Source organism: Pollicipes pollicipes, unplaced genomic scaffold, assembly GCF_011947565.3.
Source record: "Pollicipes pollicipes isolate AB1234 unplaced genomic scaffold, Ppol_2.1 Scaffold_5724;HRSCAF=6776_pilon_pilon_pilon, whole genome shotgun sequence".
NCBI classification, from domain to species: domain Eukaryota; kingdom Metazoa; phylum Arthropoda; class Thecostraca; order Pollicipedomorpha; family Pollicipedidae; genus Pollicipes; species Pollicipes pollicipes.
In genome coordinates, this window is record NW_023596746.1 from 1,839,773 (window position 1) to 1,853,212 (window position 13,440).

The 13,440-nt window shown below is 53.7% G+C and overlaps 1 protein-coding gene across 1 annotated transcript in view; it reads right to left on the minus strand.

Moving 5' to 3' along the window:
* Window positions 1-6,602: 6,602 nt before the first annotated feature.
* LOC119102292 (regulator of G-protein signaling 3) overlaps window positions 6,603-13,440 on the minus strand; it is a 46,894-nt gene continuing 40,056 nt past the window's right edge. The window contains exons 8-10 of the mRNA XM_037225658.1: window positions 10,028-10,170; window positions 7,853-8,016; window positions 6,603-6,809 (exon numbers count right to left, since the gene is read on the minus strand). Coding sequence (XP_037081553.1) covers window positions 6,642-6,809; window positions 7,853-8,016; window positions 10,028-10,170 — 475 coding nt within the window. The 3' untranslated portion in view covers window positions 6,603-6,641. The remainder of the gene's footprint in view (window positions 6,810-7,852; window positions 8,017-10,027; window positions 10,171-13,440) is intronic.

The following is a 13,440-nucleotide window of genomic DNA, read 5'->3' on the forward strand; positions in this document are numbered from 1 at the left end:
TCAAGGATTACGCTAGGTAGAATGTTCCTAAAAATATGTTGACCTGGTTTATTATAGGTCAGTGACCTATTCTGATCTTTGAGGAGTCCATGACAGACACATTGTGTGGTTCCTTTTAACCAATAAATTCAAAATGAGCACCAGAAGCCACCCCATACAGCAAGCTCCAGAGTTACAAGACAGGTTTATTTTGACCTTGGTCTGACCTTTACACCTGACCCTATGTCAATGAAGTTCGTCATATCAATTATTGTGCTGCCTAGGAAACTATCGCAGAAATATGTGACTTCGTCTAACACCCCGTTGTTGTATCAGACTGAATGATTCCCTAGAAACTGTATTTGCTGAATCCATGGCCTGATTTTGACCTGCCGTAGGTCAGTGACCTTCTAAATTTTTGATACCAAACGACGTGCGATTCAGTTGTCTATAGCTATGGACAATTTGACGCGGCTGTCCGCGCAGTCCAAAAATCATTTTGAAAAAGCTTTCGGGGGTCAAAATGGCCCCCAGCCGAGCGCGTGTTAAACTTATACGACCACCGTTTCTCCAGACGTTTGCCCTGAAACTGTCACGCAAGAAAGGGGACACTGTCGCAAGCGAGACAGCGGTGCCGAGACTAATCTGAGAAGGCAGGCAGACACGAGTGCAGGCAATCACTGGGCGACGTTACACAGTTGCTACATTTTGCAGAGAGAGGAGCACCGGCCGATCGATCGGGGGGACCGGCGTCTTCAGTCGACGAGACCGGCGTCTTCAGTCGGCAGGACCAGCGTCTCCAGTCGGCGGGACCGGCGTCTTCAGTCGGCGGGATCGGTGTCTCCAGTCGGCGGGACCGGTGTCTCCAGTCGGCGGGACCGGCGTCTCCAGTCGGCGGGACCGGCGTCTCCAGTTGGCGGGACCGGCGTCTTCAGTCGGCGGGACCGGCGTCTCCAGTCGGCGGGACCGGCGTCTCCAGTTTGCGGGACCGGCGTCTCCAGTCGGCGGGACCGGCGTCTCCAGTCGGCGGGACCGGCGTCTTCAGTCGGGGGGACCGGCGTCTTCAGTCGACGAGACCGGCGTCTTCAGTCGGCAGGACCAGCGTCTCCAGTCGGCGGGACCGGCGTCTTCAGTCGGCGGGACCGGCGTCTCCAGTCAGCGGGACCGGCGTCTCCAGTCGGTGGGATCGGTGTCTCCAGTCGGCGGGACCGGTGTCTCCAGTCGGCGGGACCGGCGTCTCCAGTCGGCGGGACCGGCGTCTCCAGTTGGCGGGACCGGCGTCTCCAGTCGGCGGGACCGGCGTCCTCAGTCGGCGGGACCGGCGTCTCTAGTCGGCGGGACCGGCGTCTCCAGTCGGCGGGACCGGCGTCTTCAGTCGGCGGGACCGGCGTCTCCAGCCGGCTACCTCCGGACCTCGCCGCTGGAATTCTGCGTCTCCCGCCGGCGAGCCCAGCTATGTGGACGGCGAGTCCCGGACTTCCAGCCGGCGAGTGCCGGATCTTAAGCGGCGAGCTCGGGGCCTTCAGCCGGTTAGCTCCAGATTGCGAACCGAGGAGCCCTGGACCTGCAGCCGGCGTATTTCAGGTCCGATATTGGCCAGGGCCGATATCACATCCATGTTAGGCCATTTTTCATAGAGGACAGTCACCAGATCAGCGACAGCTCCTGTTGTCCCGGATACATAACCTTCTTCTCCTGTCCTTCTTTGCATGACCTAAACCTTATGATCGGCGGCAAAACGGCCTCAAATTGCCGAAATAGGTTCACGCATTCCCGGGTTGGAAAAGTTAACTTACCGCAGCTTAAACCCTGGCCCAGCGCGCGTCGCCAGGCACACTTTCTGACAGGAAGTCGCTGGTAGCCGCGTGGAGTGTTGCGTCTACCAAATGCTCTCTACCCGAGCGCATTTAGCGCCGATCACCGCCACGGCGTACTCCATGTCATAGAGTTGTGCGCGCTGCCGATGTTGAGCAAACTCAGTGGCGTTTCGTGCCTTGATGCTTCTACCATTTGTATGAGGTCACAATCGTCAGGAGCGGTAGGGTCTTCAAGCGCTTCGGCTGCCACTGAGGAGAGGGCATTTGCGCCGATAGGTACTGCGTCGTGCTCGGACAGACTGGTACTTTCCAGCCAATGAAACCGGCTATGGGTCTCTATCGCTTAAAAGAGCTGCACTGAGGACCTTGAGGGTGCTGCACTGCTTATCTCGACGTGGGTTTTGGCGTGCTACTGCCGGACTCGCTCCAGTCAACAGTCGCAGGTCCACAGGAGACGGTTTAAGCGTCGGTTCAGCTCGGTCCAGGAGCTCTACGGGAGACAGGCTGTTGGTATTCCCGGAACGGGGGCAGACGGTGCTGAGAAGCGATTAAACGGCGTCCTGATTCATTCGTGCCGTCAGAACGTAGCTGAAATCTTCCGCCTGTTGGATTTCTGCAAAGAGCGCGTGGGTGGAGTGGATTGATAGCAAACACCTTTGCTGTTGACACGGCAGCAGGGGTTTCCTCCGACCGAAACGTATCTAAGGACTAGCTCTTCGGATCTCATCAAAGCTTGCTTCTCGCGGTGGATGCCAAGACCACAGCGAAGGCTTTAGTATCCCATCTGGAAAGCGGTGCTGGAAAACGGTATCTTGGAAAGCGCTATTGCTTGCGGTTTTAAACCTCTTGCCGATCATTGCACCAGGGCGAATTAACTTAGCAGTTAGTCGCATTCTGAAGGACTTAACTGGTACTTCGTACTTGCACTAAGTCGCATTCTGTCAATGTGACTAAGCGCGCAAACCCTGATAAGTCGTCGACAAAATGTCGAACTCCTGCTCGCAAATGTTTAATGTATTTAGGTCAAGGAACTGGACAGAAAGTTTGAAGCATTTTTTCGACTATGAGCGGTGAGCATTACGACAGTACAGTTGCTTGGAAAGGACGAGAACTGCCATGCGACCATGGCCCTCCTTCCATCACTCACACATCACTCCATCGCATCCGTCATCACTGAGATCAATCTGTTTCACACATATTTTGTACCACATAAAGCAACTAGATATTACTACCGTTCGGGTTGGAAACAGCGATAAAGGCCTTCCAAGCATACAATGATGCTTTATGAAATAACACACTCGGTGCGCCTGCTGTTAGTGAATGGTCTTTTGTACTCTATCGTTTCTATTTCTATTATTCACCTATCATTTTTATCTTAATTTTATCATTTTTACATTGGTACTTACCGCAACATTTGTAACAAACATGTATGCAGCCTGTTCACTACTCAATTCTGAGAAAGGTTAAAATCTCCAAGACAAACGTGGGTTGGCCATGCCAATACAAATTTATGATCCCGGTTCTTTCCACAATCCACCTTCACAAAGCTCTGTAAATCCTAGCCGAATTTCGGCCCAGCCCTTAGGTGTTATCGGCTTAGAAAACGTTCGTTGAACCGCTGCAAACTGAAAAGCGCCGGCTGTTTATTCTATGCAGTCACTTAACACCTGGTTCCTCTTGTTTGCTGGCTTTCAAACACCAACGGAACTTTATCTTTCGATGGCTTCTGGTTTCTGTTTCCGTGAAATATAAATATTCAAACACATCGCATACAATAATGCCCCTCAAAAATAGGTAAGCCTTGTCTGGCTGGACAAGGGTTGACGGGGTTCCTGGTAGATTTACTGGCATCCTCAGCAAATCTTTCCGATGGCTTGCTCCATAAGTTCAAGCTCAACCGCACCTCATACGCCTCTCTGACCGTACTGTAGATGTGGTTTCTGTGCGCATGTTTACCTTTGCGAGCAAATAATTGCCTTCCATCATTGTTTTTCTTTCTGCTCCTCCTCTCTCTCTCTCTCTCTCTCTCTCTCTCTCTCTCTCTCTCTCTCTCTCTCTCTCTCTCTCTCTCTCTCTCTCTCTCTCTCTCTCTCTCTCTCTCTCTCTCTCTCCTCTCTCTCTCTCTCTCTCTCTCTCTCTCTCTCTCTCTCTCTCTCTCTCTCTCTCTCTCTCCGAGTCAGTCTCTTTCTGATAATGACCTCAAACCATCTCACCACGTGATCGCGATTCGTCAGGCCCAGGCAGTCAGTCTCTTTCTGAAAATGACCTCAAACCGTCTCACCGCGTTAATGCGATTTACGGACATCAGGCCCTCTCTTGGACTGGCCTCAGACTACCATACCACGTGACCGCATTTCGTGGAGAAACAAACGAGAACAACCAGTAACAGTCAGCTAGAAATAAACGAGAGTCTCACCGGGAGCTGCCAGTCCAGCTTCCGTTGGTGTATTTCGCCATCACCAGCATCGCAGTGGCAGCCGTCTAACACCGTCAGCGCTGCCAGATGCGTCACGATCCGCGATGACAGCGCAGCACTGATCCAAGCGCGACACATCTGCCAGCGAGCTGCGGACCCCACTCTGGCGGCGAGCTGAGGACCCCACTCTGGCGGCGAGCTGCGGACCCCACTCTGCCAGCGAGCTGCGGACCCTACTCTGGTGGCGTGACCAGTCGGACGCACGACGCACTGGCAACGGGATCGCCCCGCGTGGAGACACGCACCGGCTTCACATCGGGCACACGGGCACAGACATCGCGCGCCGGGCAGAAGGCCAGTCCACACGCAAATGCCTATCGCCAGTGGTACCCAGGTGGAATGGATCACAGCGGGCCCCCCACGTTCTTTGGCGGGACATCGGTAGTCCCTCACGCCCTCGGCAGAGAAACCTGACGCACAATATTGCTGAATCTGGACGAAGGGTTATCTATCGTAATACCACTGTACACGTTGTAAATGCGTCCAACACGGCATCAAATGCATAACGCGTGAGATCATATTTGACTACACCACAACGCAGATCATACGGCAATGTTCGCACTTCCGCCACGCCATGGTCCGAGCAATTCCCCAGACTCACTGCTGACCGCCGCGCTCCGTCACAAGCTCGCACTGGAGGGGGAGGGGGATAGACAAGGCCCGGACTAATGCTTAGGGAGCGCGGGCTTGTGTAATTGGGGGGGGGGGGGGGGGAGGTCCTGGACGAAGGGACACATTGTGTGAAATAAGGCTTCCCTACATCACACGATGAAAGCCACCCAGACGTTTAAGAAGCTCGTGAAGCATCAGTGCACACAAAATGAAAAGGGACTTAAACAAAATTTCGCCGAAACAAATTAAGATATCAAAAACACCAGTTTGCTCCAACACATACTGGGGCCTCAACTCTGTCGGTTTCTCAAAACACCAGAGGATCTCAGAAATATCAGGTATCAGGGCGCTCAAAAATACCAGGGCCCAAACAATCTCATAAGGTTACCGAACATCACGGCACACCTGTCATAACTCGCAGCCACAGGGCATGATGGGTCCCATGAATACCGAGGGGAAGGTACAAATACCCATGTGTGAGCAGGGTGTACACGGGTGGTGAGAATGCCGGTGGGTGGGCTGGATGTGCGTGGGTGGTGAACGCTCTGCATCAGGGAGGGGGACTAGTACAAATGCTGATGGGTGAGCCGGGTGTGCATGGGTGGCGAGCAATGTACATCGGGGGAAGCGAAGAAAATTGGGTCTCTTTGAATGTCATGGGGTCAAATAATACTTAGCAGAACAAGAGCATATTAAAGCCTTAGGCTGACAAGCGTTCTTTCTTTAACCAGGAATGCGGAGGATGCAATCCTAGAATATTAAGCACCCAAGGGTCTCGAAATGCTAACCTACCTGATCTTAGAGAAGCCCGAACCATTTGTTAAGTCAGAGGCGAAGGTGCCCAAAGGACGCTGGTAGGTGTGAACATGCCCAACAACAAGAAAACATTCAAAGACCCATTTGGAAAGAACTACTGGGATCCGAGACAGTCAACAGGGACCCTACAAAGACGGATGACCTCCAAGACTACCAACGGATGCACAACTGAACGGCCCCATACAACCAAGACTCCTTACCAGGTCAGGCACAGGCTTTAACAGTCAGGACCCCAGCAACAGGTAGATGTGACTCGGGGGTGTGCGGGGCGTTGAAACGGCCGTAAACCGCCAGTGCATAGCGCCTCACTTGAATTGATTGTCGAAGAAAGCATTAAGATTGCTGGACAATGCATGCGACCATGGCGGCGTGAGTGTTGGTCAGAATATCTAATAATTATAAGATATATGTCCGAAATGTTGGATCCTGAAATAAACCGGCCCACACTGATTCCTCCTCCGTCGGCTCAACATGAATTCAATGACCACAAAATGCTAACGAGTGAACATAGTCAACATTGGGCATGGAATATCTCCAGCAAAACTTCTCGACCACAAAACATTGCAAGGATCTGTGGCTAATCCTATGTGTGTGCCTGCCCCGATGCTAGACAGCTCATCACGGTACTCGAAAAACAAACACCGACACTCCACTACACACGCCGCGGTTTTCCATCCTCTCCCGCGCTGTTCAACACAGCAGACTTATTAAAGTGAGAAACTCACGCCAGCAACAGGCAACGAGTCAGCTGCTGCTGTCAGCTTATGCTGTGAGCCATCAGTCAGCTGCTGGGGCGCTGCTGGGCTATCAGTCAGCTGCTGGGGCGCCGCTGAGCTATCAGTCAGCTGCTGAGCACCCCACAGCCGGCGGCGGTCAGGCGAATGCTGGAGCGCCCCTACCGGGCCGGAGCCTCCTCTAGCAGCGCGAAGGCCGGAGCGCCCCTACCGCTCCTCTAGCAGCGCGAGGTACGCCTTGGAGCGCAGAAAGCGGCAGAACGTGTCGCTCTCCATCAGCAGGTGGACACGACGCTGGGCTGCGTCGAACAGTGCCGACGTCGGCTGCGACAGGCCGCAGGCTATGGCGGCCCGCGTGGCCGACTCCACGTTGATCTGCCGATAAGGACAGGGAGGTCAAGGGGGGCCAGCCTGAGGCCACACCCATGCCATGACGTCCCAGGGAGCTGGCGGTTCGGGAGCAGCCGGCCGGCGAGGCGACAAACTGACGGTTGACGAGGCGGCGAGCGATCGGTCGGTTGCGTCTTGTAGCTAATTGTTGTGTGGATGAAGGCGTGTCGGTACATAGCACATGCGGCATGGCTGTGCGGTCAACACGAATCACCGGTACTATCCTTGCTGGCATCCTTCTTGTGACCACAGAACGCCAAAGGGAAGGCCACTTGCAGTACGCCACATGAATGGCATGTGAGCGTCGCTGAAAATCTTGAAGCAAGTGCAATTAATGAGCATTTTTTTGCGCGTGCTCAAGTTTTCTCATTACCGCCTTCTGTTTATCATTGAGGCTTAACCTCAAGCAAGTCGTCAATGGTCGGCATCTATTAGTTGGCCTGACGCTTCGGAATCCTTGTATTAATCATTTTCAAAGATAGACACACAACAGACAAACGACGAAGACATGTTAACAGTAAAACATTTAGTATTTATATGCATGATATATATATATATATATATATATATATATATATATATATATATATATGCATCTAAGTATGCTTGCAAAAACATAGTAAAGACATGTTTAAGAATGACCTTGGTGCAACAATTTTTTGTTGCTAGCATGTCGTGTATGTTTCTTTGAAAATGACGCATGTGATGAGTCCAAAAATCACGCCAGCTGATAGATGCCAAACATCACAGGGTTACCTTTTAACCTCGAGGTTAAATGAACAGAAGGAGACACTATCAGGAAACTTCAGGAAGTGCAGAAAAAGCTCAGGGAATGTGCCTAAAGATCTCCAACAAACTACACGTGGGTCCTCTCCAACCATCGCAGACTTCAATGGCTCACTAACGTTGACATCCAAAGCACGCGTTTTCAGCTTTCTCTGTCATGTCCCAGCGGACAACTGCGAGCGCCAACCAATGGACAAGCGGTCACACCATGACGACGCCAAAACGACCCTGGTGTCTCTCACCTGCTTCGGAGCAGTGGAGGCGACATATTCGCTGAAGATTTCCCGAGCCCTGTCAGCCATGTTGGCTTCATCTGTTCTCTTGAATTCCTCAACAGCTAGCCAGAAGTCCAGGTTTTCCTCAGCGAACTCTTGCAGCAGGAACGTCCTGAACAATGACAAGCCCCCTGAAAACAGAAATAATCGGATCGTGATATCGTGGGCCAAGCTGTACCATGAAAACACCCTTAACAGACAGAAGGTATGGTCATTGACGTGGTAGTGGTTTAGAGAATGATGACCTTGGGTTGTCATTGCTCAGTACTACGCAATTGGTACGGTTTTGGCCCACTAATCAGCAAGCTCCGACGTCTGGCGATGGTCCGACGACAAAGCTAATGGGATATAGTTATAAACTGGGCGATGTCCAAAGAGCACTTGACAGCGTTTAATGGACTTCGGGGAGATAAGCAATGAAAACAAAACGACTGTAATCCAGGGCGCAGTATAACATTTTTATTCTTATTAGGATTATTAGGCCCGCTCATTTGTTTCTAGCGCCAAGCGGTCCCTACGTTCCGAACTGCCTCTTCATTGAGACTCTGTGCTCACCGGACAAGTGTACGAACGTACTGATCATTCTAAGTGTGAGGCTGCGACACTAGGTGCGGCGTCGCTGAGTGCGAGACTGCGACACAAGGTGCAGCGTCGCTGAGCGTGAGGCTGCGACACAAGGTGCGGCGTCGCTGAGCGTGAAGCTGCGACACAAGGTGCGGCGTCGCTGAGCGTGAGGCTGCGACACAAGGTGCGACGTCGCTGAGCGTGAGGCTGCGACGCAAGGTTCAGGGTCGCTGAAAAATAGGCGTGCCGGCTGCCATGGCTACGGGCGCGCACAGCTCCGTCTGGCCGTATGCTTGACCGGGCTGTGAGCCTGGCAACGGCGATCCATTGCTCTTTTTCATTGGAGCAGTCTTCCCAGCTCGGTTTCACACTGAGCAGCAGACAAAGTGGGTTCCAGAGATATCCCCCCGGGGAACTAATAAGCCAGCGGACTTCGCCACGAAGAGTGGACGTAAGTTTATGGCCTTGTTTGTCAAACCTCACGTCCCAGTACAGTGCATCATTTTGGTCAACGGACTGGGTTAAAGTCGTTCATTTGCTTCGATCACTCGCGTGGCGCCGTCAGTGTCCAGTGTTCCCGCATCAGGCTTTACTCAGCGTGGGCTCCGGTCCCAGATCCGTCCAAGCAGATCATTGATGCGACCGCATTGGCAAAGCTTACGGTAACTCACGTAAAACCAAGGCTCATCGCCGTCAGCTGATTTTCGGGTCGGTGGCTAGTCGACCCGAGACCGGCGGCTGGCCGACTGCCCGATTTTGTGAACAGCTGATGGTTAGTAACCCATGGGCCCTAATAACAAGTAACTAGTAACTTACTAATGGGTTGTTATTGGTTTTACATTTGGGTGTGGAGTGAACAATGCTCTCCTGTCCTTCAAACATGATCCGAACAATTCGCGTTTATCCTAAGATCGCAAGAACAAAGCCGACTGGCTACGATCTTGTTTATTTTCCAAGGTCTGTAAGGCCTTGGAATACTTCTCAAGGCCTGCCGGACATCGCAGTAGCCACTGGGCTGTTTGAGCGACATTATCCACCCTTTTCACATTTAGAAATCTTGAAAAATTGGCATCAGAAACATAACGCTTATAACATTTCCTTGAGATAAACAGTCATTGCCTTTATTATCAGCTATTGAACTGGTGTTCCAGCAATGTAACACCTTTCCCATTACATCTGTCGAGTTGCCTACAGGACCGAGCCTTATGTTGAGGTCCTTTGAAGACGCGTGATAGTCAACTTAAGAGATAAGGCATAGTGAAAAAACAAAGATGAGTTATGAAATGAGTGCCCTTAAGAATCTGCAGTCGTAGTCGAACGGAGTGGATTTATCCATCCCAAATACTCGATCAGTGCCGTGCGCATACACTTCTGAACAGGTTTCCAGCTTTTCCATGGTCGGCTCAGCTAGCCGGCCAACCGAGAAAAAAGTTTTTCCACAAACAAGCCTAAAAATGAAGTTCGATCTGAGGTCGCCCGCGCGCCTTCTATGCGCACGCCGCCACCGCAGTCAGGGATGACGGCCTGCAGCGCACGGACAGAGGGCGCAGCGGCGCACTTTCCGCTCGGGTGACTCACGTTCGGAGCCGAGCAGCGCCGAGAGGGAGTCGGCCCAGAGACGTGCCGCCTCAGGGCCGCACTGGCCCAAGGCCGGCGCCGCCGAGCCGCGGCGCCACCCCAGAAAGCTGGGAAGCCCCCGCTGCTTGTCCCGCCGGACGCGGCTGAAAGAGACGAGTGGCAGAGTCACCGGGCCGCGCCACCATCGGCCGCGACGCCATCGGCCGCCACGCCATCGGCCGCGGCACCATCGGCCGCGCCACCATCGGCCGCGCCACCATCGGCCGCGACGCCATCGGCCGCGCCACCATCGGCCGCGCCACCAGAGCCGCGACGCCATCGATTTGGACGTGATCAGCAGCCGTCCAACGATGCCGGCTCGGGCACGTGGACACGGACACATGGGCAGCGCACATGTTGCACGTGCAGCTGAACGTGCTATTTTGCGAGACGGAAATATCCTACGAACCGTGGATAACAATGGGTCAGCTTTGAGGATCACTCACTTGTACCAACAAGTCATAGCAGTCGGCGCAAAGTTAGTGCGAACGGGCTTCTCGACCTGCATTAACGAAGGATTTGTCCTGCCCACTCGGATCACTGATTTCCAGTGTGGACGACTTGGAACAATGGAGAATACCCGGGGTTTAAATAAAACACCGCTTGCCCGCACGCTAAGAGGTCACAATCGCTTCCGAAACGCGCCATGATGGCAACCAATATCTATGTAAGCCGAAGCTTAAAGCACCACACCTTGTGAGGACGAGGTCAGAAAGGAATACAAGGTGGCTCCGCAGCAGCTCGCGAGCCGGACACGCCCAAGGCGAGGCATAAAAGAGGCAGGACGGGCCCTGCACGCGCCGCGAGCGATGCGGGACGGGCCTTGCACGCGTCGCGAGCGATGCAGGACGGGCCTTGCACGCGCCGCGAGCGATGCACGGCGGGCCCTGCACGCGCCGCGAGCGATGCAGAACGGGCCTTGCACGCGCCGCGAGCGATGCAGGACGGGCCTTGCACGCGCCGCGAGCGATGCAGCACGGGCCTTGCACGCGTCGCGAGCGATGCAGGACGGGCCTTGCACGCGCCGCGAGCGATGCGGCGTTGCAGTCATTGCCCCATGGCGGGCAGCACGCTGAGCCAAGCCATTACGATAGGGTTGTCCAGCTCCCAAATGGGTGGAAGGCAGACTCCAGCCAGATAATTTGATCATTCCGAAGTGGGAGTGAGCTGCTCGATTGCGCAAACAAATTGCTAGGTTGCAATCGCGCATCGCGCACGAAGATACGAAACGGGGAGTGTCAGGAGATTCGAATTTCGCACCAAGGAAGAGGCACACAGATCGTCCTCCACAATCATTCCACCGGTCGGCAGGCGGTGGCCCTCAATGTGCATGTTCGGGGCTATTATCCCCTCCCCGCTGGTGCATTGGTGGCTGTCCGTTCTCGGGCGCGGCCTTCCCCGCCAAATCGGCGATAATTGTAATATTTTCTTGAGACCAGGACAGGTGAGGGAGCTTGATCCATGCCTTGGTCGGAACTAGAGACGTAACTTTTTCCAAGATGTTATTCTAATGGTCATTTCATTAATCACTGATATCGGCTTGAGGTATGGTTTGTGTGCGAAACAAAAAACTTCAAGTGCAGCCCACTCCCTCACAATAACAGTCAGGCGATGCATGTCGCTGTGTTTGTACAAAGAACCCATCTGATTAATGATCAATGAAATCAGGCCACGCGTGGAAAATGTGGATATTTATTCTTAACTCATTCGGCGATATGCTTACATACCTTGTCACTTTGCGCAACCAGGTTTACTGATGTGCCATGTCTGCCATGGTTTTCCTGTCAAAAAGGACTCTTGCTAGAAAAATAAAAAAATATAATTGTATTGTGTGCAGCAACGCACTCTGATTTTCGTAAGAATTCAAGATTCAAGTACTAGCAAAACATGCGTTGCTTTGCTCGTTAAAACTATGAGCACAGAGGTCCACCAACTCTGACCCACATCCTGACCAAAAGCCCACGAGCTCTGTCCGGGTCAGACTGAGCTGGTTGGCGGGTTAAAACGCTGCGTCTGTGGCCGGACCTAACAGGAGACGAGGGTCGCAACCCATGTGCATGCCAGGGGTGTGCGGGATGATATCAACAGCGGATGGCCATACCTTGAGTACGTGGAGGGATGCGCCGAGTGCATGGGGAGTAAGAAGACTAGTTGAGGAGGAGGACGATGGATTCAGGGTTGACATCCAGCAGGCCTTTCGCCGGCATGATTCAGCGGTTGCGCGGGATCAGAGATAACTTAGGCATGCGTATCAGGGAGTTTAGGGTAAATGAATCCAGTCGAGTGGCTTCGCATGCGCAACGTATGGATAACATGATCCCTTGAACGGCAGAGGTGGGGAGCCCACGGTTACGGGCGCGTTACTGTGCTCGGGGAGTAACGTTGCCTTCCCAGCCCCGCCCACCAGCCCGTCACGCCCTTCATCCCGGCTCTGTGGCTCGCATGTGTATACTGTGTGTTGATATCGGTTGCGCTGGTATCTCCACCTGTAGAATCGTACGCCGTAACATCATCCGGCTCGTAGGGTGAACAATGGGTTCTTCACACCATTATTGTTCTCAGGAGGAAGTATGCGGAGATGCATTCCCAGCGAAGCCAGCGCCGCGCCATAAGAAACGTGGGTGGCAGTCGGCGTTCCCGCAGTCCAACAGCGGAGGATAGACAGCCCAGGCGCGCCCTAAGAAGCGTGGGTGACAGCAGGCGGCCCGCAGTTGAACAGCGGAGGTCGGACAGCCCAAGCGCGCCCTAAGAAGCGTGGGTGACAGCAGGCGGCCCGCATCACCCATGCCGCACCCAGCCCATGGTCGAACAGCGGAGGTCGGACAGCCCAGGCGCGCCCTAAGAAGCATGGGTGACAGCAGGCGGCCCGCAGTCGAACAGCGAAGGTCGGACAGCCCAGGCGCGCCCTAAGAAGCATGGGTGACAGCAGGCGGCCCGCAGTCGAACAGCGGAGATCGGACAGCCCAGGCGCGCCCTAAGAAGCGTGGGCGACAGCAGGCGGCCCGCAGTCGAACAGCGGAGGTCGGACAGCCCAGGCGCGCCCTAGGAAGCATGGGTGGCAGCAGGCGGCCCCGCAGTCCAACAGCGGAGGTCGGACAGCCCAGGACGTCCCAGTGGCCCTTCATAGCCCACATAGAATTCCAATAGCGTGCCCGCTCGTGAGGCGTACGTCCTTCATTAGTGTCGCCTGGTTAGCCGGTTGAATACCTTTCGCTCGGGTGGGGTTTGATTTGACCCGCATAGACCTCAAAAAGTGAGAGAGTGAGATACATAAAATTCACAAGACAGGTTGAACGTCTATCAACTATCTCGTTGCAAAATTTGCGGTTCCTAGGCCATGACATTTGCATCAAATAAGGTCAAACAAGGTAAAA